The sequence below is a fragment of the Spermophilus citellus genome (genome assembly GCF_964194105.1).
Source record: "Spermophilus citellus genome assembly, chromosome: 8".
Lineage (NCBI taxonomy): Eukaryota > Metazoa > Chordata > Mammalia > Rodentia > Sciuridae > Spermophilus > Spermophilus citellus.
The window spans coordinates 43,108,587-43,135,553 of NC_138189.1; the positions used below are offsets into that span (position 1 = coordinate 43,108,587).

General features: G+C 35.9%; 1 protein-coding gene across 3 annotated transcripts in view; it reads left to right on the forward strand.

Annotated features, from left to right (window-relative positions):
- The first annotated feature begins 910 nt into the window (after positions 1-910).
- Positions 911-26,967, forward strand: part of CEP135 (centrosomal protein 135) — a 75,716-nt gene continuing 49,659 nt past the window's right edge. For 2 of the 3 annotated variants that reach the window (XM_081303356.1, XM_081303358.1), the window contains exons 1-11: positions 911-1,443; positions 5,856-6,013; positions 7,863-8,053; positions 8,893-9,060; positions 10,176-10,317; positions 13,273-13,357; positions 16,526-16,654; positions 17,849-18,064; positions 21,143-21,208; positions 23,316-23,454; positions 24,767-24,990. In XM_081303356.1, coding sequence (XP_081159482.1) covers positions 5,901-6,013; positions 7,863-8,053; positions 8,893-9,060; positions 10,176-10,317; positions 13,273-13,357; positions 16,526-16,654; positions 17,849-18,064; positions 21,143-21,208; positions 23,316-23,454; positions 24,767-24,990 — 1,473 coding nt within the window. In that variant the 5' untranslated portion in view covers positions 911-1,443; positions 5,856-5,900. The other variant, XM_081303357.1, reaches the window with a different exon arrangement.

Here is a 26,967-nt window from a genome sequence, read left to right on the forward strand (position 1 = left end):
CACCCCAACTCCTTTGTGTGACAGGTGTCTTAACCTCAGGCCTTAGAAGTCAGCAGTGAGTCTGACTCTCTTCTTCCCTATTGCTTGGAGATGTCTGTCCCAATCACCTTTTTTTTGCATTTCTTATTGGGTTGTCTTTTACACTTTCTAATTAGTATGTGTCTGGAATGGAAAACAATTATTTGTTTTGGCTATGCGTCCTCAAATGTGTTTAATCGCAGGTGTGCAAGATATTGTACAAAAGTCATACACAGGCCCTGTGTGTTGGCCCACGCCTGTAATCCCAGCTGCTGGGGAGGCTGATACAAGACCATTGGGAGTTCAAAGGCAGCCTCAGCAAAAGCCAGGCACTAAGCAACTCAGTGACCCTGTCTCTAAATAAAATACAAAATAGGTCTGGGGATGTGACTCAGTGGTCCAGAGCCCCTGAGTTCAATCCCCAGTACCTCCACCCCCCAAAAATGTCATCCACAGAACTCAACTCATTGCCTCCTAGAAATTCCATAAAATAGCTCATTGAAGCATGTGAAAAACAGATGAGGCACACAAAATGGAAACATTAAAACAATATATAAATGGGTACACAGCTATAAACAACTCATAGTGCAGCTGTATGATAGACGAAGTACATTTTCAGAGCGAAGGCCTACTTGGAAGGGAGAGGAAGGAATAAGCAAGAAAGAATGGAGCTCCTGTCTGATCATCTAAAGTTTTCAGAGGGAAATGGACTTCTAGGATTTGCCCACGTGTTTTCCGTCTGTGAGCAGGTTCTCTTGAAGCAGTTTATTTGAATTTAATTCCACTTACAAATGTTTATTGTGGTAGGTGTTAGGGAAACGTAGCTGAGGATAAAATTCTTGGCTTAATGAATTCTCAGAAGGGGGCTGTAGGAAGAGACAGTGATGTTTGGGTGAATGCATTCCATTCGGAGGGTCCACACAGTCTTAAGGGGATGTGTTTGGGCAATTAATTGTACAGGGTGGTAGTCGAAGTTGCGAAGACATGGTGATTTCTGCTGGGGGTTACGTGAGTAGGCGTTCATTTCGCAGAGCAAGGATAATCCCGTGTAGGGACCACGACTGGGTGCCTTTTCACCCGGTGCCCACGTCCGCAGAGAACGTCAACTCGGGCCCAGCGGAAGTCGGTGTTGGTCTGCGCGGGCGCCGTCCGCTAGGGGGCGCCGTGGCCCCGCGCCGTCCGAGCCGTTGCGCTTCCGGGCACCGGGGTCCAGCGCCGCCATCGCCACCGGGCGCGCGCGCCCGCCGCTCCCGTTACCTGGGCAACCGTGGCGCCTCCTCCGTGAGGGCCTCGACCGTCTCTCCGCGCCATTTTCAAACTGCTCTAACGCTGGAGCCGGTGGCCCGAGCGGAAGGAGCCAGCGAGGGAGACGAGTGAAGAAGGAGATGCGGCCGCAGGTGGAGGACGCGGAGGCCGGAGCTGAGGGTGAGGCGGGCCTCGGGGGCAGAGGGCCGGGCGGGGCCGGCGGCGGCGCCTTCGTCGTCGCCTTCGTCGTCGCCTTCCGGGTCGTCCCCGCGGGCCGGGCCTGGACGCCGCCGGAGGCCGCGCGGTTGGGAGGACGTGGGCCCGGGTTGGGCGGGAGGGGCGCGGACACCGTCCCACCGGCTCGCTTCCGTCCGCACCGGACCGCCAAGCTGCAAACCCGAGCTCGGCCGGGAGCTTGACCCAGCCCGCCGCGGGGCGTCGGCGTAGGCCGTGCGGGCGGGCTTGGTTGATGGGTAGATTTAAATTACAAAGCCCTCCCAGGGTAGGAAGCCGAGATGCTGTTGGTGAAAACAGCGCCCCCGAGCGCCGGTGCCCAGCGCCTTGGAAAACACCTGGTCTCCACTCGAGTTCAGTAGCGGGGGACTCCGAGGTACCTCGGTGCACGGGTTCTGTGGCCGCTTTTGTTGGGCGGGATTGTTTCTTCATACACAAGTGTAAAAATATGAAGCCCCACCCTCCAGGGTTAGCAGATGATGCTCTGGGCGTGTCTACGTGTGGGGTCCCCCAAGCCACCCTTTGATGTTTTGCTAGAAACTTTGTGTTTAGGAGGGATCTATGGGATGGCCACAGCCCTTGCCCTTTTTGGGAGGATGGGAATCTGTCTTGTGGCCTCGGGCATGATTTTTAAAATATATATGTTTTATTCTCATTCCCTCTTATTCTTCTCCCCCAAGCAAGGTGTAAAGAGGAATTATTTCAGGGCAGCCAGAGTTGGTAGCTAACAAGGGGGAAATGCTTGTATGGTAGCCGCCTGGGTTTGTCAGGTTTATTTCTGATATGTTCAGGACGTTCCAGAAAACCCTCCTGCATCAATCAGTTAAGTCTCTCTTTGTGGAAGGAACCTAGAAAGTGCGTTGCAAAGCTCTCAGAGATGACGCTAGCAAGTGCCACGAGAGATTTATAGAAAGGAGTAACAAAGGAGAGGTAGTAATTTAGAAGGGATTTGAAAATATAGAAACCAAAGTGCTAGAAGGACTCAGGGGACCTAGCATCCAGAGACTGTTTACCTACTTTGTGGACCCATGGTTTGGGAAACAGTTACTTTCTTGAACCTTTCTTCATCTTGAAGGACAAATATCAGGCATTTGTTTCTCACAGGATTGTTTTGAGGATCAAATTTTACATGTATTCACATGTGTCCACATTTTACAAATTGTGAATAACAACAGAGAAGAAAACAAAATTTTTGTTTGGTTTAGAAATGTGAATATTTTGACTACATTTAGCTGGCAAAATTTAGAAAAAAGCCAAGTTTCTAAAGAAAGGAACTTTGGATAACTCCATTTTAGGGCAGATTGGTAGAATGTATTCATAAATATTTTAGAAGACCAGTATAAAAATGTGTACAGAGGTACTTATGTGTGTGTCATTAAGAAGAAATTGAGCCCGGGTGGTGGCATGCGCCTAAAATCCCAGGAAGCTGAGGCAGGAGGATCTCAAGTTCAAAGCTAGCCTCAACAACTTAGTGTTGAGGCCTAACTTACTTAGCAAGACCATTTCAAGGGCTGGGGATGTGGCTCAGTGGTTCAATCCCTGGTACAAAAAATAAAGAAAGAAAAGTTGAAATGAAATTTATATACTCAGCCACCCAATACACACACTGAGGATTGAACCCAAGTGCAGTGTACCCAGCCCTTAATGGTACATTTGAAAAGCTTCCATAAATCTATACACCTGTGTAACCACTTACTCCACTCAACAGTATTTTTATCACCTGAGAAAGTTCTTAATCTTTCCAGTCACCTCCCTGGGCAACTGCTGAAATTTCTATCCCTATAGTTTAATTTTACCTGTTTTTGGACTTAATGTATTTGGCTTTTTCTGTTCAAAATAAACTTTTTTTTGGGGGGGGGGCTACTGGGAGATTGAAATCGGGCACTTGGCCACTAAGCCACATCCCCAGCCCTGTTTTGTATATTTTAATTTAGAGACAGGGTTTCACTGAGTTGCTTAGCACCTCGCTATTGTTGAGGCTTGGCTTTTTGTTGTTGTTGATGGACTTTTATTTTATTTATTTTTATGTGGTGCTGAGAATTGAACCAGTGCCTCACATATTAGACAAGGCTCTACTACTGAGCTATAATATAACCCCAGCGCCGCCCCCACCCCCCTTTGAATTTGAGAGCCTCCCAAACCACTGGGTTTATAGGCATACACCATCTTGTCCAGCTCAGTTCGAGTATTTTTGAGAATCCATATAGTGGATGTGTTATCAGTAATTCCTTCATTTTATCCCTGAAACAGAAATATTACATTGTATAAAGATATCATAGTGGGCTGGGGATGTGGCTCAAGCGGTAGCGCGCTCGCCTAGCGTGGGTGCGGCCCGGGTTCGATCCTCAGCACCACATACCAACAAAGATGTTGTGTCCGCCAAGAACTAAGAAATAAATATTAAAAAAAAAAAAATTCTCTCTCTCTCTCTCTCTGCTCTCTCACTCTGTCTCTAAAAAAAAAAAAAAGATATCATAGTTTGTTTCTTCAACTGTTGATGAATGTTTAGCTGTTTTTCCAGTTTGGGGCTATTATAAATAAAACTGTTATTATATTCATTTTTCAATTTTCTTGTAGTCTTTGTGGATGTTTGCTTTTTTTTTTTTAATGTAAATACCTAGGAGAATTACCTGGTTATAGCTAGAAGTATACCTTTATAAGAAACTGGCATGCTGTTTTCCAAGGTGATTTTTTTACTCCTGTCAGCAGTGTGTGAGGCTTTTTCTTGCTTCAAATCTTTGCTAACATTGGATATTGTCCATTCTTTTTTTTTTTTTTTTTTTTTGGTACTGGGATTGAACTCGGGCACTTGACCACTGAACCACATCCCCAGCCATTTTTTGTATTTTATTTAGAGAGACAGGGTCTCACTGAGTTAGTTAGCACCTCGCCGTTGCTGAGGCTGGCTTTCAACTTGTGATCCTCCTGCCTCAGCCTCCTGAGCTGCTAGGATTACAGGTGTGTGCCACCGTACCTGGCTTATTGTCCATTCTTTTAATTTTAGCTATTGCTAATATGGGTAAAATTGCACCTCATGGGCTGGGGTTGTGGCTTAGCGGGAGAGTGCTCACCCTGGGTTCAATTCTCAGCATCACATAAAAATAAATAAATAAAATAAAGGTATTGTGTCCAACTACAACTAAAAAATAAAAGTTGAACCTCATTGTGTTTTTAATTTTTATTTCCCTGATGACTAATGTTAAGTACCTTTTCATATGATATTCCTCTTTAGATACCTTTTTCAAAGTGCTCATTCAAATCTTTAGCACAATGAAATTTTAGTTTTAGCCCAAATAAATTTTCTTACTGAGCTATTTATCTTATTATTGAGTTATAAGAGTTCATTTTACATTCCATATATGTCTCAGATATTGTGAATATTTTCTAGTGCTCTTTGGTTTTCCTTTTTCCTTAATAGAATATTTTGATGAGCAGATGTTTTTAATTTTTTTAAAATATTAAGCTTCTATTCTTTTTTTTTAAGAGAGAGAATGTTTTTTAATATTTATTTTTTAGTTTTCGGCAGACACAACATCTTTGTTTGTATGTGGTGCTGAGGATCGAACCTGGGCCGCACGCATGCCTGGCGAGCGCACTACCACTTGAGCTACATCCCCAGCCCCAGATGTTTTTAATTTTGATGAAATTTTTCTTTTGTTTAGTGCTCTTAAGAGTTCCTTCTAAAAATTCTTTGCCTACCTAAGGCTCTGAAAAATCTTTTTTGTTTTCTTTTAGAATCTTCATTGTTTTAGTTTTGATATTTATGTTTATGGAGAGATTCATGTTTTAATGCAGCTACATGGATGAGATCATGTGATGAATTTAAGTCAATCTGAATATTCCAGAAGACTGCCTGTCTGAAGAGAAACAAAAAAATAATTGTTTCATATTAAATTTTGTTGTTGTATTGAACTCAGGAGCACTCTACCACTGAGCTACATCCCAACCCCTTTTTATTTGAGACATGGTCTCCCTAAGTTGCTCACCTTGCCTTGAACTTGAAATCCTCCTGCCTCAGCCTTCCCAGTCACTGGGATTGAGTCTCTGGGATTCCAGATGGGTGCCACTGTTCTCAGCTTTTTCTTTTCTTTTTCCTTTTCTTCCTGCAGTAATGGGAATTGAACCCTGGGCATGCTGGGCAGGCACTCTACCACTGAACTGTATCTCAGCTGTTTTACTTTTTGGATGGAGTCTCCCTAAACTGTGGAGTCTGCCCTGGAATTTTCAATCCTTCTGGCCCAACGTCCAAAGTAACGAGGGTTATAGGCATGCACTGTCATGCCAGATTGAATCTTCATATTGTGAAATGACAACAGTAGCTGTAACAGTATAATGACATTTCATTCTTTTGTTTTTAGAACTTTAACTTTTAGAAGTGAATAAAACTGGTTTTGGAAGACAAGATGACTACAACTGCAGAAAGAAAGTATATTAATATTAGAAAACGATTGGATCAGTTGGGATACCGCCAGACTCTGACATTGGAGTGTTTACCATTGGTGGAAAAACTTTTCAGGTAAAGATAAAAATACAGTTCTAAGCATATGTGATCCTGAATCTACTTCTAAGTTACTTAGGGTCCTGCCAAGTTACTGAGGCTTGCTTTGAGCTTGAGATCTCCTGCCTCAGCCACCCCAGCTGCTGGGGTAATAGGCGTGTGCCATTGCACCCCACAAAGACTTTTTGAAAAGTGCTTAAATCATCTGTTCTTCCTTATGTCCTAATTTGTCTGTTCTCAGTGCAGGGCCTCCACACTGCAAAGTGTAGGGGTCACCACTCATCCTATTACTGTTGAGAGTGATATTACTGAGGATTTTTTTTGTGAATAGTTTTTATATTCTTGGAGATACTTCTCTTTCTTTCCTTCTCTCTCTCTGTCTTGTCCTTTTCAGTGCTGGGACTGAATCCAGAGCCTTTACATGTGCTAAGCAAGCTATATTCCTAGCCTAACTTTCTCTTTCTTAAGTTCTATGTCTACTTCACTGATCTTTAATTACTATTATTTTAATTAAGGCTCTCTAATAAGTTGTTATTATGTTCTCTAGTATGTGGTCATTACTATTATATCTTACCTTAACTGAAAAGTTCTTATCTTCATTGAAAGGATCCCCCCCCCCCACCCTTTCTACAAGAGCTATATTAGAATGGTTTTGGACTGGAACAGGGAAGGATTTTATAGTAGGACTACCAATAATGATGGTGAAAAGAATGGATTAAAGATATTTTGTGGCCTTTCACATGACCTCCCAACCTTTCATGATCTAATCCCTGCTTTTTCCACAACTTCGTCTCCCTGTGTTGAATCACTTGAAACTCCCCAAACTTAATCTCTTACCCTTGGTCTCTCTGTATACTGTTCATCTGCCTAGGAACATCTTTTCTCTTCTGTGTTCCTTGCCCTGTGCCTGCTTAGCTTTTAAGTTTTAGTATCCCAAAGGTCTCCTTGTTTTTTTAATATTTATTTTTTAGTTGTAGGTAGACATAATATCTTAATTTCATTTTTATGTGGTGCTGAGTATCGATCCCAGTGCCTCATGTGTGCTAGGCGAGTGTTCTACCACCAAGCCACAACCCCAGCCCTCCCATAGGTCTCTTTTACTTAGGTTACATGTTATCTTAACTGTGCATTATTGCAAATTTTTTTTTACCTTCTTTTAGAATTCCACTTTCATGAGACCAAAGACTGTTTTGTCACTCCTGTATCAGGTTGAACATATAGGCACCAAAATATTTGTTGAGTTTGTAATATACTAGTATGTCTTTTTAACAGACTCTGTAGAATAAAAGCTTTTTAATGTTTTCTTCCTCAATAAATATTTACTGGGTGGATTTTCCACTGGTCTGAGAGTTCTCAGAAATAAGGAACTAATTCTTATTTGTTGTGTTCCTGGTGTTTAACAGACAGCAAACAATCAATAAATACTTGCTCAGTGAAAACAAATCACAGATTCCACAGACTTGGAGGAGATAATCAAGAGGGGAGATTCAAAGATGATTCAATGTGTATATATTTCATAACTTATAATAATCTTATTTTGAGAAATTTTGAGTGTTCTTTTGTACTTTTTAAATTAATTAATCCATTTTTTTGAGATATTGAAAGGGCTTTGCATTTAAGCTCTCTACCACTGAGCTACATACCCAGCCCTTTTTAAGAAAAATATTTTAAGACAGGGTCTTGCTAAATTCTCCCAAAGTTGCTAGGATTATAGACACATCCTCTATGCTCAGCTTCTTTTTTGAAGTTTGATATAATTTAACATTAAGATATACATACATGCAAGCCTTTTTAGAAATGTATTTCAAGTTATTAGAAGATTAATGAAATGTTTCTTGTATTTATGGGTTCTGTTCCTTAATTTTAGTGACTTAGTTCATACAACAGAAAGCCTTCGACAATCAAAATTATCTACTGTGAAAGCTGAAAAGGAAAGTGCCAATTTTGATTTTGTATTGGAACCCTATAAACTTGAAAATGCAAGATTGAGTAGGGAAAATAATGAATTATACCTGGAATTAATGAAACAGAGAGAGTACTCAGACCAACACATTAAAGGTAAGTGAAAATTTGGTAATGTTTTAAAATAATGGTTTTGCCCTTTCAGTTTTATGTGTTGAAAAGGCTAAACTCTAATTTTAAAACTGGTTGGTTAGAAAAGAGAGTAGTCTTACTAACAACTCCTTAAATACAATAGGGTATATTGAAGAGTTCCTGAGAAGGAAAATAAATGTGTATTTATAGCTGTATTATATGTGGATTAAAGTTTTAGAATTAAAATGCTAGAAATGGGGCTGGGGATGTGGCTCAAGCGGTAGCGCGCTTGCCTGGCATGCATGCGGCCCAGGTTCGATCCTCAGCACCACATACCAACAAAGATGTTGTGTCCGCTGAAAACTAAAAAATAAATATTAAAAAAAAAAATTTAAAAAAAATGCTCTTGAAACAATTTTTGTTTTTCCCTTTTTATAGTAAAGTAAGGTGAAAACCATGGATTGCTCTGTCTAGCAGTTTTTGATCTGGGAAGTAGATAGAACAGGATGACTTAAAGGTACTAGGCAGAATATAATTATATGGATATCTTATTACAATTCTTAAATTTGGTAGAAAGTCCTAATACCGGGCATGAATTAATAGTTTTTTGCTTCTTACCCAATTTAGTAGGTCAAAAACCATTGTATACATTAGGCATCTTCAGCAGTAGAAAAGTATAATTTCTTTTTGTGTTTAGTGAGTTATTTGTTTTATTCAATAGTAGAAAGAGTGATAGGCTACAAAGTTTTTACAAGACTTGGGTGAAGCTTTTTAAATTAATTTGACTTTTTGTGTCTTATGAAATGGAAGGACAGTGGATTTTTTGATCTTTAAAATAGTCTTTGAATCTTTTTCATTTTAAGAGTTGAAAACTACTTTGAAAAAGTGTGCACGTGAAACCGCTGATCTGAAATTTCTGAATAACCAATATGTTCATAAACTCAGACTTTTGGAGAAAGAAAGCAAAGCTAAGAATGAAAAAATTCAGCAACTTCAAGAAAAGAATCTGCATGCTGTAGTACAAACTCCGGGTAAGCTTATTCCTTCCCCAAACAAAATTTGTTAGAATTCTAATGAAGACAAAAGTGTGGTTTATGTTTGATCTTCATGAGAATCAGTTCTGATCTGGGCCAAATGCTTAAAAAGTAAATTATTCATGTGCTTTAGACCGAGACAAGATGGATCTATCTGTTAATAATTTGAAAATATTTTCTACTAATTCAGGTTATAGCATGACTTTATGTTATAGGTGATATCCCATTATATTCTAATTTTTCTGTTTAAAAATTCTGTTACCTGCTCTTTTGACATTACTTAATCAGTATGTGTATCTTAGTTCTCACTGTCTTAAGCCCCTCATATGGCAGTTTTCTATTCCTGATGATTTCTTGATTTCATAATAGCAAACACTACAGGACACACTGAGTTTTAAATTTTGCCAAAGGCTAATCCCGATCTGGCTGAGGAACAAATTAAATCTGGTGTATATGCCAAACATGCAGGCATATAAAAGTAGTTTTACATCCATGTCTTGCTGAGGTTTTAGGAATACATTGTTTAAAGAGCAGGGTGGGTGTTCACATATAAGGCATAAAACATTTGATCAATATGTAACGTGAGCCTGGCATGGTAGCAAATGCCTGTAATCCTGTTGACTTGAGAGACTGAGACAGGATTCCAAGTTGGAGGCCAGCCACAGCAATTTAGTGAGACCTTGTCTCAAAAAATGAAGAGGAATAAAAGGGTCTGGGGATATAGTCCAGTGGTAGAGGGCTTTTGGGTTCAATTTCTATTAACAACAACAACACAAAGGTAATAAGAATTAGATAAACTTTATAACAGAAGCTATCCTGGAATATTTAATGGGGCGAGGTGTGCCAGGGATTGAACTTGGGGGCGCTCAACCACTGAGCCACATCTCCAACCCTTTTTTGTATTTTATTTAGAGACAGGGTCTCACTGAGTTGCTTATCACCTCTGTTGCTAAGGCTGGCTTTGAACTCGAAATCCTCCTGCCTCAACCTCCTGAGCTGCTGGGATTACAGGTGTGCACCACCATGCCCAGCTGAAGTATTTAATTCTTAGATGGTGTTTTATTTTGTTTCCCTTTAATTTTTAAGACACTCATTTGGGTTTTATTTTTTAGGTGGCAAGAAAAGAAGCATTGCTTTCAGGCGCCAGCGTATGCAAATAGATGAACCGGTCCCTCCTTCTGAAGTTACTGGTTATCCAGTTCCACAGCCAGATGACCCTTACATTGCAGACCTCCTGGAAGTGGCTGATAATAGGTGCATTAAATTATTCTCTGTTGGGGGCTGAAGGTGAAGCTTAATGGTAGTGTGAGTGCTTAGCATGGGCAAAGCCCTGGATTCAATCCCCAGCACCCAAAACAATAATAATAATAACTTTTTGTTGGCTTTATTGATCACTGGGTTAACTGTAAGTTTCTTGGTAGGAAGACTTGTCTTGTTAACTGTTGTATCCCCTGTAACTAGTACAGAACTTTGCACAGGCACTCAATACTTTCTAAATAAAAATAAAATGTTTTTGCTTGTTTTGGAACTTTGATTTCAAATAGATCATGAATCTGGGGTTTCTGTCCATACATGCTTTGAAATAATTTTGTGTTAACAAGAACCTATTTCAATAGAGTTGCTTACACATTAGTTTAATCTCTAAGTTATCTTTTATGGGAATCTTTATTCACATTTATATCAAATGCCAATTGGATAGATTTATGACTGGATTTGAAATTCTTAGGATTTCTCTGGCTCTGTGTTTGTATTCTTTTAAAGTGGAATCATAAATTTCTTTTAATTGGAAATGCATTAAGTGGAGCTGGGGTTTTAGCTCAGTGGTAGAGCATTTGCTTAGCATGTGTGAGTCACTGCGTTTGATCCTCAGAACTACATTTAAATAAATAAATAAAGGTCTAAAAAACATAATAACATTAAAAAAAAATGTGTTAAGCCTCCTGGGCAAGGCACTGTGTTAAGTGTTTTGAGGATGTACAGACGAATAAAGTACTGCTGCTGCTTTTGAGAAGCTTGAAGTCAGTAGTGGAGATATGGGACAAGAGGAAATGCATGAAATATTATTAAGAAAATTATAAGGGGTTCAAAGGAGAAAGCAAACAGCACTGGTAACTTCACACTATGGTGATAACTGGAGAAAAATTTCAAACTATGGGATACACTAATGGCAATAGTGCAGATAACTTTATTTTGTATTTTTTTGGGGGGGGGTTGATTGCATCTTTTTATTATGACAGTTTATTCCTACATTGAACATTTCTTTCTTTTGAATCCGTCTTCCTTGTGTTCTAACATCATATACCTTCATGACCCAAAGAATCTTACTCCAATATCTACCTTTTAGCTATCTTGTAATCCTGCCTTTTAGTAATTCCTTGCCCTCTGACTTAACAATATACAAATCTTTCTGATGCTAGTAAAGTGTGTTGTCTCTTCTTTTTTTTTTTTTAATTGATTATTTAAAGCATTACATAGCTCATGATATATCATCTTTCATACATTTGACTCAAATTGTGTTTTGAACTCCCATTTTCACCCCAAATACAGATTGCAGAATCACATCTGTTACATATTCACATTTTTACATAATTCCATATTAGTGACTGTTGTATTCTGCTACCTTTCCTATCCCCTACTATCCCCCCTCCCCTCCCCTCCCATCTTCCCTCTCTACCTCCCCTGCTGTTGTTCAATTCTCTCCCTTTTTTTTCCCTCCCCCTTGCCCCTCATGACCTCTTATAATTTTATGTATCATTGAAGGTCTCCTACCATTTCCATATGCTTTCCCTTCTCTCTCCGTTTCTCTCCCCCCATTCGTCTTTGTTTACTGTAGTCTTTTCCTCATGCTCTTCCTTCCTGTTCTGTTCTTAGTTGCTCTCTTTATATCAAAGCAGACATTTGGCATTTGTTTTTTAGGGCTTGGCTAGCTTCGCTTACCAGAGATTTTTGGGGAAGTTTTTCTAGTTTATTAATCTTAATATAATAATTTTGAAAAGAGCATTGGTTGAGATACTAATTAGGATCTCTTTACTTGGTTATTCTCATATAATATTATGTACTCACCACCCCCCTCCTCCACACCTCCACCCCCCATTTTGGGGATCAAATCCAAGACCTTGCACATGCTAGGCAAGTGCTGTGCTTTTGAGTTATATCCCCAACCCTTTTTATCTCATGGGTCTTGCTAAGTCACCCAAGATCACCTTGAATGTGCAATCCTCCTGCTTCAACTTCCTGAATAACTGAAATTGCAAGCGTGAGCCATCCTGCCCAACTGTGCATACATAGTTACTTTAACTGTGAAATACTTTGTGTTTTGTTCTTCTGTTGTAATCTAAGACTTCTCAGACAATGTGTTAGTATTATTTAAAGAATTATTTGGATTGTATAGGTGATATGAATCTCTTTGATGGCATGTTCACTTTAGTTTGCACACACACATTTTGTTTGTATCCAGTCATTCATGCATTTGTATGTATGTATGCATTTGTATACATAGTCTTCTCCTGAATTAGATTAGTAAGAAAGTTTGCGTGTGGGGTGGGGCTATATCCAACCTCACTTAATCTACCTCATGGAAAATCTCTCTTAAAGCAGACCTGACTTCAATCTTTTTCTTTCCAATACAAAAGTTGGTTATATCATGTTGAGATAGTATAAATACATTTGGGTATTTGTAGAATTCAGGTATGTTGGACAAAATCTTGATTTAGTTAGAATTTATAAGTTAAGAAAGAGTATAGGTATTTTGCTGTATAGTCACTTGTAAAATTGCAATTTTCTCAATATTTTCCTTCTCCCAAGATTGCAGAGCAGTTCATTAGACAATACACAGTTAGGGTCATAAAATACATTTTAGTCTCTTATCTCAATTAATGATGTTGAGAATTTTGAACCAGACTCTTAGTTTTCTGAATCTAAGAATAAATAGTTGTCCTAAGGATCAAAATGCAGTAGTGAGGAGTTTTATTGCATAATATATCTAGATTTCCAGTTATTTACAGATTCTTAAAATCTACTCTTACAAAACCCTCAAAGATGATATACTATATTATGTTGAGACTTTGGGACCCTTTCGCACTTTATCCCTCACTGAGAAGCAGAGTACAGAACTTTTTAAAAGAGCCCCCTCTGTTTTCATATCTTGTTATTTTGTCTTTTCTTAACAAAAGTGTACGTATATTGACATTAGTTACTAATATGTTTCAGGATTCAAGAGCTTCAGCAGGAAGTCCACCATCTACAAGAAAAGTTAGCAATGATGGAAAATGGCATAAAAGATTACAGCAAGCAGGTAGGATTTTCATTACCTACATATTTGGGATTGAAATGAATATGCTGTGATCATAACTAGAATTCAGTTATATTTGATATTACTGATACTGAATTTTTATATAGTCTTTATCTTTTCCATTAGTTTGTTTTAATAGAGTTAATAGCTGAAATGACTTAGATGGCTTTAAAGCACCTGGTCCATTTCCTTGTTATTCTTTGAGGTGAATAATCATCTTTTATTTTGATTTGGTTTGTTTCTTTTTCTCTTAGGTGAAACATCTGTCTCCTCAAGTAGAATTTTATAATCACAGTACTTCCTCCATCAGGAGGGATTTTATTGAAGTGTACTGTGTTTGATAATTCCATTTTTATGATTTTTTACTTCTCACAGATAGTCATTTTGAATGTAAATCTCTTTAGAGATAACTCTTCTGTATTCCTTCATTTTTTGTGTTTTCTCTACAAGCATTAGTACTTCATAAAGCAGTTTACTCAAGAAGCAGAGGAATGAATAGATGCAGAGTTAAATCATAACCATGTCAAGCTTTGTCACTTTATATCTATTGATCCTTTGGCCAAATTACAAGTTAGCTTTCTTAATATTCTTCCTGAAGTTTAAATTTGGATAACGGGTTTTTCATTTTCTGCAATAGTTGCAGTTGTGGAGTAAAGCGATTTACACATACAATTATAGATGTAACTTATATTTTGGTATAACTGTTAAGTTTGTAAAGTACTTTGAAGATTACTTGGATAAAAATAGAGTTAAAGGAAATCATGCTACCATTAACAAAAGATCTTTATTTTATGAAGAGATGTTAAAAATATCAAATGTGCACATGAGTTGAATATTGTTTATTTTTTAGTTCACATCACAGTTTCATCACATTTTTATCCATGTACTTTATGAACATAAACAGGGCAGTCTATAACATCTCTGTGAGGTGACTGAGGTGGTCAGAGAAAATTGCTTGATCATTCTAATTAAAACCACCATTTATTATAGTTATTGATCTTAGTTGAGCCAATATGTTATTAGTTATTACTATTCTTTTTTCTTGAGTGTATTTTGTTTTACTTAGCACACATTTCAAATTTTGTGGGGCAAGAGGTGTAACTCAGTTGTAGAATGCATACTTAGCATGTCTAAGTCCCTGGGTTCAGTCTTCTGCACCCATTTTGCTGTTCTTGAGCTCTTTCCCAAATTTACGATACTGCCCTCCTTGAGATATCAGCTTGTCTTAACCTCCTATTTTTTACCTCTAAAATTAGCAATATTGGAGCACCGGTGGCACAATCAGGTAATGCACAGGACTTATGTAAAATTAGCAATATTTGTATTCCAGCTTTTGAAAGACTTAATAGGTATATCTGTGAGTGGTAGTGCATTCCTGTAACCTCAGCTGCTCAGGTGACTGAGGCAGGAGTATTGCAAGATCAAGGCTACCTGGGTAATTTAGCAAGACCATGTTTCAAGATTAAAAATAAATGAAAGGGGGCTGGGGATGTGGCTCAAGCGGCAGCGCGCTCGCCTGGCATGCGTACGCCCCGGGTTCGATCCTCAGCACCACATACCAACAAAGATGTTGTGTCCGCCGAGAACTAAAAAATATATATTAAAAATTCTCTCTCTCTCTCTCAAAAAAAAAATAATAATAATAATAAATAAATAAATAAATAAAAGGGGTTGGGGTTATAGCTCACTGTGGTATAGTGTCCCTGGGTTCAATCCCCAGTACCAAAAAAAAGAAAAAGACAGTGAGTAGGGGGTTATTCTTTCTGTTAAAGTTTAATTCTTTGGACTCATCTCCAGCCACAAGTTCCACTGTAGATTATAATCCAGTCATACTGAGCCATTTCTCCTACCTCAAAAATACCATGTTCTTTTATGCTTTTATTTTATTGCCTGGAACACTCTTCTTTATAACATTATTTATAACCTTCGGACATATTTATTTGATAAGGTCTTTGCTAATTTCCCCAATAAACTAACCATTGCAGAATAAATTACTTAATTCCCTTAATTACTTTGGTGTTATATACCTGTTTATTTTATTCATTCATTGCTGTGCTATATAGCTATATTGGTTTACTTGCTGGTTTTCCCTATAAAGCTATGTGTTCCTGAAAATCAGAGACCATGTTTCATATATCTTTGCTTGCCTAGTTCTGTGCTCAATAATTATTTATTGAATTAAATGTTGAATATTTTGTTTTTATTTTTCTTTTGAAAATAAAACCAAAGCTTGGAAGTATCTGTATTTTTTCCAAATTTTGGCAGGTGAATTAGTGACTATTCATGGTTAATAGGAGTCATGTTTTTATTATGTCTATGTTTTCTGAATAATAGAAATGAAATTCACCCTTGTTTATTGTCCTTTTAAATACTGAGATTCAGAGCAACTCAGTATTCTGAGTGTTTTTTCATTCATTTATTTCACATTTATTCCATTAATTCATACTACATTTATTCCACGGGGCACTGGTCTCAGTTCTTGTATTTGAACATGAATATAATCCGTTACCAAGTTTCTTTTTATATGAGCATTGATTAATCTTAGAGGAGGTGGAAAAATCCAAAAATTAATTAGGAAGAATCTAATCAATGAAAATAATTGTGAAAATTATGTTGGCCCTTCCTTCCTCCCTCCCTCCCTCCCTCCCTCCCTCCCTCTCTCTCCCCCCTCTCTCTCTCTCTCTCTCTCTCTCTTTCGATTAAACCCAGAGGTGCTCTAACACTGAGCTACACTACACCCCCAGCTCTTTTCATTTTTATAGACAGGATCTTGCTAAGTTGTTAAGACTGTCCTCAGACTTGTGAGTCTCCTGCCTCAGCTTCCCAACTCACTGAAGTTATGGGCGTATGTCACTGCACCTGACTATATTGGCATTTTCTACTTATTTTTGCTCTACATGTGTGCATTTTATGTGTGGTTACAGATATGAATATTTATTTCGTATGCATTGTTGAACATGTCCTAATAAATGTTCACATGAAGTTTAGAAATTTAGGTGTGTCAGAGCTGCCTAAGCTGTAACCAGAATACAATAAGTAAGAAAAATCATCAGTAGCTCTAGAACAGTGCTGTCTAATTGAAATATGATAAGAGCAAAATATGCAACTTAAAATTTTCATATGGTCCACAATTAGATTTTTAAAAATGATGGTATGACTTTCTGTCTTCAGATTGAGCTAAGAGAACGAGAAATAGAAAGACTGTCAGGTACTTTGGATGGTGGTCGCTCCCCTGATGTCCTGTCTCTGGAGAATAGAAATAAAACCAATGAAAAGCTTATTGCTCATTTAAATATTCAGGTAATGGCTTTTATGATCATTTCAGTAAGTATATGAAATTCTAAGTGTTTTTAATGGTCTGTGGGTTTGTAAAAGTAATAAGGTTGTTCACTGAAGTATTATTTACAGTAGGAAAAAAATTGATAGAACCAAAGTATCAAGAAATACATTGCAGTTATTGAAAAACCTTGTTTTGGAATATTTAATGATGTAGGAATTAAGATATACCATAATGTTAAACATGTTTTAAAAAATGAACTTCAGGCAAAGTCTGATTTTCAATTTGCTTTTTAAAAAAATCTATGTATTTGGAAAGGGAAAATACTGAAAGAATATACTAATATATACTAACAAAACTCATCTTTGTGTTATGGATTGTTCTAGCAGATGGTGTTTTTATTTTAAAAAAATTTTTGACTGTATACCTTTTGTAATGTAAAAAAGATGATTTTAATATATGTAAATTAAGTTTATACCTTTTATCTACTTAGGCCATGCATTTGACTGAAGGGTGGAAGAGCAAGAGAGTTCCATAAGGCATGGCACATGAACTTTAGAAGTTTAGGTGTGTCAGAGCTGCCTGAGCTGTAACTAGAATAAAATAAGTAAGAAATATCATCAGTAGCTCTGGAACAGTGCTGTCTAATTGAAATATGATAAGAGCCAAATATACAATTTAAAATTTTCTAGTAGTCAGATTTTATAAGGTAAAAACCAAAATTTTAATTATACTAATATATTTACCCATTATACCCAAAATCTTATTCAGCTTTTAATGTTTTTTACATTTTTTCTTTAAACCAGGACTTGGAAATCGTGTATATTTTATGTTTATAGTACATCTCAGTTTGGACTAGCAACATTTCAAATGCTGAGTAGCCACATGAAGATAGATGCTAGTGGCCTCCATATTGGACAGCACATTGTGATATTCTTGTCATGCTTTTAGAACTCTTGTGTTGGAAGAAAATTCACACAAATTTCTTACTTATCCTTTTCTTCTGTGCATGAAAATAAAGCCAATGGATATATATTTTTTCATTAAACATTGTCAGTTTTACAAATAAAATAGTATTTAAGTTTACAAATATAAAATAGCTGTGGTTTTAATTTCAATATCTTAAAATATAACTTTTTGAAATATTATTTTTGAAAGTTCAGTATTCAGCATAATTACCCAATTCATACGCCTTATGAATTACAAATTTAATTTAGGTTGACTTTCTTCAGCAAGCTAATAAAGACCTGGAGAAGCATATTCAAGAGCTTATGAAAACCAAGGAAACAGTGACGACTGAAGTTGTTAATTTAAGTAACAAAAATGAAAAACTCTGCCAAGAATTAACTGAAATAGACCAGTTAGCACAGCAGTTGGAAAGACATAAAGAAGAAGTACTTGAGACTGCTGATAAAGAACTTGGGGAAGCAAAGGTAATGATGTATTTAGGTTGTGAAAGTATTCTTGAAGTCTCCTAGAACACAGTGATGTCCCTATCCAGGTTGTTTATTTTGTTGTGCTTTTCATTTTTGTTTTGTATTTAAGATTTTCTTAAGTTTTGTTTATACCCACTAAATGATTGCATTTATTCTGGCCTGTTGGGAGTTTTTCTGAAGCATATTCTAGTCTTGGGATAGACCACTAAACTCTGTCCTGTTTTCCTTTAAGATTTCTATCTCTGTCTTTTATCTGCAGTGGGAGAGATTCCTCTGAAGTTAGTCATTTTTTTGTTCAAGAATCATTTAAAGGTGTCTTTTAAAAAACTGTATGACATTGTGCATTTCAAAGTTGATAGCTCACTTTTTTCATTTTTAAATTAAAATAGATGCAAAGCATGAAATTTCCAGTCTGATTTTAGATATAGCCAATGACCCTTTCTGCTTGAAATTTTCACAAAATTTCATTTTAACATTTTATGCTTAAATAGCTTTAAAAATTTTTTTTAGTCGTAGATGGAGATAATACCTTTATTTTATTTATTTATTTTTACTTGGTGCTGAGGATCAAACCCAGTGCCTCACACATGCCAGGCAAGCGCTCTACCACTGAGCCACAACCTCAACCCCTTAAATATCTTTTTATATTCACCATTATAACTGTTTGGAATAAAAAGTATTCAAATTAAAATTTTTTATTTAAAAAAATTTCCTATAACTATAAAGTTCAAACTGTTAACATTTTCCTCAGAAAAATGTTAATAATTGGGGGTAAAAGTGATCATAATACCACAAGTGTTGATAAATTTTAAAAAAGATAAAAAAAGTTTATTGGAAATACATCTATTAATGAAATATAATGAGAGAGACAATATGTCTTATTTAAAGCTTTTAGCTAATCCCAACATTTCAGCATTTCAGCTAGTTTTTGGTAGAGGTAGTAATGCTGAACTCAGGGCCTTGCACTTGCTAGGCAAGTATTCTGCCACTGAGTGACCTCCCCAAGACCTTCTAATTAATCTTTTTATCTGGTATTCCTAAAGTTTTTTTTTTTTTTAATATCCCGAAGCAGTGTGCCGTTGTGACATAAATGAAGTATAAGCCTTTCTTTGGAAGAGTGTGAAAGGGAAAGTAGAAATGGATAACTTACATGATACTGAGGCTGAAAGCAAGTTCTTAGATAGTTCATTTTTAAGAAGCACTATATGTGCAAATTAAGTATCCAACTATTGAATCCTTAAAACTATGTACATACCAGAGTTTTACATAATACTTGGGAACTCTTTTTGCCAGGAATATAATTGAAGACCATACTGCTCTATATCACTGAACTGATTTTATACAATGTAACCTCCACTAATTAATGTACTGGAAAGAAAACTCCCTCAATATAATAAAAACCATTTATGAACAGTCCACAATAAACATCAAACTCTGTGTTGAAAGGCTGAAAACTTTCTTTAAAATAAAAACAAGTCTACGATACATACTTTCATCCCTTCTGTTCAACATAGTACTGAAAGTCCTAGCCAGAGCAATATGGTAAGAAAAAGAAATAAAAGGCATGTAAATTGCAAAGAATAAAATAATCTCTATTTACAGATAATATAATCTTTAGATCTTTAGATTCCATACACATGAGAGATAATAAATTTAATAAGGTTATAAGTTACAAAACAAAACAAGATATGATTTTATACACTTAATAAGAAATCAAAAAAGGAAATTAAGAAATGTTACTATAGCATCAAAAAGAATGGAATTTTAGGAATTTAACCAACAAAGTAAAAAACTCAGCACTTGAAAACTACAAAACTGCTGAAAATTTAAAGAAGTTACAGATAAATTGAAAGACATTATTCATGGATTGGAAGACTTAATATTCTTAAACTGTCCAAAGCCATCTATAGATCCAGTGCAATTCCTATCAAAAATTTCAATGGCATTTTTTTCAGAAAAAGAATAAAATTTTTACAGATCTCAATAGACCCCAGATAGCCAAAGCCATTTTATTTTTCCTTTTCTTCCCCTCTGTGGTTGCAAGTGTTGAACCCAGTACCTCATATATGCTATTCAAGCACTTTACCAGTGCTACACCCCCAGCTCTTTTTATATTTTGAGACAGGGTCTCTTTTAAGTTGCTCAGGCTGTCCTGAACTTGGGATCTTCCTGCCTTGGCCTCCTAACTTGATGGGATTACAGGCATGTGCCACTGCAACTGACAAAACCTCTTGCAAAAAGAAGGACATTATTAGTACAGTTTTGGGTTTGCTGCTGCTTTTTAAAAATCCTTTTTTAAAAAATTATATTTTAAAAAAATGTTTTTATTAGTGCATTATCATTATACTTTGTTCTGCTTTTGTGACTTTAGTTCCAGTGAAATACTATAATATCTCATCCCTCTCTTTTTCTACCTCCTTTTGCATCTTGTGTTTATGCACACAATATACAAACATGGTTTCTCATAGCCCATTGACAATGCTCAGAAATGATAGCTTGGTTCAATAAAAGATTCATATTGGGTCATAATATTTTAATCTTGGCATTCTGCTCTTCAGTTGCAAAGCAGAGGAACCAGATTGGTAAAAGCATGTGAAGGGAAAACAAATAGAGTGGGAAATGATAGTACCATAGGACATGTTCTAAACCCAGGGTCTAAGGAAGTCCTACAAATAAATGTATAGGAAAAAAGGATTTGGGAGGCTGGGGCTGTAGCTCACTGGTATAGTACTTGCCTCACATGCGTGAGGTACTGGATTCAATCCTCAGCACCACATAGAAAGGGACAGGTAAAGATATTTTGTCCATCTACAACTAAAAAAATGAAAGAAGAAAAAAAAGATTTTCCAGTGGTCGTTTTCTTTCAGATGTTATAAATAGGTTCCTGTAAGCATTCGGGACACCACAATATTAAAGAGAATCTTCTTTGTTGAAAATGAGTGAAAGCCTCAGATCTTACTAGTGAAGGGGAACACATGAACCATTAGAAAAATTACTTGATCTTATTGCATTATGACTTAGTAATTAAGTATTCTTAGACTTTTAAGTGTTTACCTAACAGACTTTTATTCCTAGAAAGAGATTAAAAGAAACCTCTCTGAAATGCGGAATCTTGAGGAAACAATGGCAAAACTTCAACTGGTAAGTTAATGTCATATTGAATTGCCAGCATTTTCAGAAAGAAAAGTTTTGTGTTTTATTTTATATATATATATATATATATATATATATATATATATAGAGAGAGAGAGAGAGAGAGAGAGAGAGAGAGAGAGAGAGAGAGAATGAATTTAAATACCACAATATTCTTTTTCAGGGTTGGGATATACCAGGGATTGAACTCAGAGGCACTCAAGCATTGAACCACATCCTCAGCCCTATTTTGTATTTTATTTAGGGACAGGGTCTTACTGAGTTTCTTAGCGCCTCACTTTTTGCTGAGGCTGGCTTTGAACTCAAGATCCTCCTGTCTCAGCCTCCCAAGCCACTGGGATTACAGGCGTGCACCTGGCTACAATATTAATTTTTTTTAAGTATACAATTCAGTGGTTAGAATGGTCACAAAGTTGTGCAACTATCACTACTATATAATCCTAGAACAGTTTTTTTTTAACTTTTTTTATAGTTGTATATGAACAGAATGCCTTTGTGTATTTTTATGTGGAGCTAAGGATTAAACCCAGAGCCTCACACGTGCTAGGCAAGCGCTGCCACTGAGCTATAGCCCCAGCACCCATTAGTAGTCACTCTTCATTCCCTTCTCATCGCAACCGCTCTCATGTACTTTTAATTTGTATAGATTTGTCCATTCTGACTATTTGATATAAATGGAACCTTACAGTATATGACTTCTTTCACTTAGCATAATGGTTTTTTTTGTTTTGTTTTGTTTTGTTTTTGTTTTTGTTTTTTTTTTTGGTGATGGTGGTACTATAGGTTGAACCCAGGGTCATTCCACTACTGAGCCACTTTTTTAAAATTTTATATTTATATCTTAAGCCCTTTTTATTTTCTTAATTTTGAGACAGGGTCTAAGTTGATGAGGCTGACCTTGAACTTGAAATCCTCCTGCTGAGTTGCTGAGATTACAAGTGTGTGTCACTGCACCTGTCAACATAATGTTTTCAAGGCTTATGCATGTTGTAGCATATGGTAGTACTTCCTTCCTTTTATAGCTGAATAATATTTTGTATAGATGTACAATTTTATATTTTTAGAACTCTTTAATCTTTTATATAATATGTTTATAAGTAAAATTCCAATTTGAAAACCTGTTAGGAATTTTACATTCTTTGAAACGACTGTATGACCTATCAGTTCACTAATATTAAATCAAAAGTTGATAATTACTTGTTGTATTTGCTATTATTAAAAAGCACTCAAAATTGGTGCAACCCGTCTTGAAAGCAGTATGGAAATTTCTGAAAAACTTGGAATGGAACCACCATTTGTCCCAGTTATCCCACTGCTTAGCCTATACCAAAGGACTTAAATCAGCATACTACAGTGATATAGCCACATCAATGTTTATAGCAGTTCAATTTATAATAGTTAAGCTATGGAGCCAATCTAGGTGCCTATCAACAGACAATGGATAAAGAAAATGTGGTACATATATACAATGGAATATTATTCAGCCATAAAGAAGAATGAAATGATGCCTTATACAGTCCTCTTTAAACATAAGCTTAAAAGTTTTTATTGCACAAGGACATGATTATTTAGGGCAGGAAAAAGGACAATATGCTAAATAAATTGGAAGAAAATAAAACCTAAGGATTCTACCATCCACAAAGGAGCATTATTATAATAATTGGGTTTTATAAGTACCATAAAAGTATGGTACTTATAGCTATAGTTGATAATTCAGTTGAAACTGTATTCAACTAATTAAAAGTATGTGTACACATATATATGTAAATTGCTGTTTTATAAATGTTCTTACAAAAATATGTATTTTACCTGCTACCTTTTATAGACCTATTATAAATAGTATTATATATTATATACTATATATTTATACCATGTAAATATATAATACTGTATATTCATTTGTAAATATACTATAAATGTAAATATATAGTATTATATATAATATAGTATACATAGTAGTATCGTATATAAATATAAAATGCTATTCAAAATAGTATTATATATAATACTATTATAAATAGTGTTGTTTATAGGTACATATAATACTATATACCTATTATAAATAGACCTATTAATTATAGTATTAAATTTGCAGGAATTAAGTTTATGCCATAAAGAAAAGGAGAGACTAAATGATGAACTCCTTCTGAAATCAGACCTAGAAACTGTTGTACATCAGCTTGAACAAGAAAAGCAAAGACTTAGCAAAAAAATGGAAGGTTTTGCAGCTATAGGTAAGATTTAAAATGTTAACTAAGAAGTGACAGTGGTTTGTTCTTCATATGTTATCTTTCATAGTATGTGATAGTTCATTCATTCACTTAATGAGTATTTCTTGAGTGATTACTGTGAACTAGAAACCATGATAGCTACTATAGATAAAGTACAAATCTCAAGGACCTTAAGAATTCTTTTACGTTTTGACTGGTTGGCACAGGAATCTTCTTGAATACTTTGCAATGGAAGTATATTTTTCTTTGATATAGAGAGATAACAGAATTAAGACTAAGAAGACCAGTCAGAAAAAGAAAATTATAGAATCTTTTTTTGGAAATACAGTTGTATCAACTTAAAATGCACACTCACTGTTTCTGTTTGATCACCTACTACCCCTTAACTCCTCAGTCCACTGTAGTTAGCCCGTCCCCATGTCACCAAAGAAACTACTATTGTTAAAGTCATTGTTCTCCTCCATTATGCTAAATGCAATGGGTGTTTTTCATTCATTAGCTTGTTTGACTTCTTAGAATTTAACACAATTGTCCATCCTTTCTCACTCTCCTACTTTCTTCTTACCTCCTCCTGGTTGTCTGTTTGAATGAAATTTGTCAGTTCAGCCTCAGGTTTGCATTACACACTATAGCTTATGTCTTTCTGCTATAAGAATAATTATTTGGCCATGGTTTTGATTTTTATATTTGAATGCTTAGTGTTGTCATATAGTAAATGCTCAAAACATATCTGCTGAATGAATTAAAGAAGAGATGGGAGTGAATCAGAATACATCATGAAAATCATTCCATGCCCCAGAGTTGTAATTAAATTGAGTTGCACTGCACAAAATTTAAGCATTCAGTTACTTTTGATTTCTGTGTTAAAAGTTAATAATTGTGCTTTTCTGAAGGAAGATGAGTTTTTTGATCTCTTTGTATATTCGTGTACTATATTAAATTCAAGGTTAATATTAAATTTGTACATATTATGATTAATTATTTGCAGGTATATTTTATTCCAGTACATTTTCAGTTCCCTAGAAGATACCATGTGGGAATTTATTGCTTCATTTTGTAGTACTAAATAGTGTCCATCTTGTGATAGACAAAAACTGTGGGGGACTTTGACTTTTTGGACTTTATTTAAACATTTGATATTTTGCCCCCCCCCCTTCAATATTTACCTTTGATATATCTGCTACTTGCAGGTGATACATAAAACAGCTCAGAATTTCTAGTAGCTTTCATACTAAAAGCTATTGATATTATTTATTTGGCTAACCCACATTTTATATACAACATCATTTTAAGATTTAACTACTTTAATTTGCAGAAAAAGAACTTACTTTGGAAGTTGAAAGGATGAGGCTAGAACATGGAATAAAACGTCGAGACAGGTCACCTTCTCGTTTAGATACATTTCTGAAAGGTATAGAAGAAGAACGAGATTATTATAAGAAAGAACTAGAAAGACTCCAACATATAATACAACGAAGATCTTGCTCTACAAATCATTGCGCACGTGAAAAACATTCAATATTTAAAACACTAGAAAAGGTAATATCCTTTTTATAAGAGTAATCAATAAGGCAAGAGAGGATCAGTAGGAAACTTTTCTGCTTTATGATTGTGTTAACTTTATTCGTAGTTGCTTTTAAAAAGCCCCTAATTTTGATTTTTGTTTTTGTCTGTGACTTGTAGTGTAGGAACCCTGCGTTAATTAGGGACACTACCCAACTACAGCATTTAGCATTCTCATTTTCTGGAAATTAAGAAAAGGTTGTATAACTGAGTCATGGGAGAAGTACAGAGGCTTCTGGGTTTCTAGAAACTGGAGCTCAGGGACTCAGGCTGCTGGACATATTCTCTTTTTTTTTTCCTAGATTTTACTTTCTGTATTAACTACATTTTCTCTGTGGTAGCAGAGTGGCTTTGTCCAGATGGCAGACAACATGGCTTCCTGTCATTTCCATCCTTGGTTGGACTAGTTAGGAAGATGTGTCACATTCTGCTACCAGACAACATCTTCACCACAAACCATACTGTGGGAAAAGCAGTAGATATTGAAAGCTGAACAGATTATTCTGCCCATCCTCTACAACCACATTTGCAAGTTGATAGACTAAAGATGTTACTTTGTTTTTGTTTTTTAATTTTTTTTGTTGTTGTTAGTTGTTTATGGATAGCATGTCTTTATTTTATTTGTTTATTTTTATGTGGTGCTAAGGATTGAACCTAGTGCCTTACACATGCTAGGCAAGTGTCCTGCCACTGAGCTTCAGCCTCAGCCCTAAAGATGTTACTTTGAAAGCCAGGTATGATGTTGCATACCTCTAATCTAAGCTACTCGGTGGGTTGAAGTAAGAGGTTCAAGGTCAGCTAGGCAACTTAGCAAGACTCTGTCTCCAAAAAAAAAATTTATTTTGTATATATTATTTCTTATTTTTCTTTTATGCTATTGGAAATCAAATCCTGGGTGTTACACATGCCAGGCAAACACTGTACCACTGAGCTACATTCCCAGCCATTTTTTTTTTTAATATTGAGGATTGAACCTGAAAAGGTAATATCCTTTTATAAGAGTAATCAATAAGGCAAAAGAGGATCAGTAGGAAACTTTTCTGCTTTATGATTGTGTTAACTTTATTCGTAGTTGCTTTTAAATATCTACCACTAAGCTACATCCCTAGCTCTTTTCATGTTTTGTTTTTTGAGACAGAGTCACTGATTTGCCAAGGCTGTCCTCAAACTTAAAGTCTTCCTACCTGGGCTTCCCAAGTAGTTGGAATTACAGGCATGTGCCACCACGTTTGGCCTGTATATATTTTCTAATTACATCTCCCATTGTATGTATTATTTAATGTTGACCACGATTCATGAGAGGTTAAAATCATGTCACTATTTTAAGGCTTAAATTATTTTCAATGTTTGTTGAGTATCATTTGAGTTCTTTAGATATTTTTCTTCTTTTTTTTCTTTCTTTCTTTTTTAGCTTTGGATTTATATGTGTCCCGAAAGCATATATGACCCTAACATTATCTGCATAGTAGGTAAAACTAGGGGAATTTAGGGAGAAAGTCATTAAAATCAAAATATTTGATTTTAGAATTGGATGATTTTACCAATTCTGTCGTCTTTTCTCTGTGGATCCTGTTTTCTGATTAGACTTTTTGCTTTTTAACCTCATTTCCTAATGACCGAATTTTGATTGACAGTTGTATAGTTTGATTTTCTTAGTGTGAACACTAATTTATTATCATCAGAATGAAGTGAAAGGGAACTATAGTGCAAATTAATTTTTATCACTGAATTGTTTTTTATCTTTCATATATACTTAGAATGCAGGAGGGGGAGTTATTAAATTGATCGTTTTTATTGTGTAGAAGACTCTTCCACAAAATGGTTGATTGGTTTAATTGATTAAGAATTTATTAAGTAGCATTGAGTAGATAAGTATCTCAAAGCTTTTAACCTAAGTATTTGATTTAGTTGCTTGGTATAAATTCACAATTGAAAGACAAGTGATAGATATTG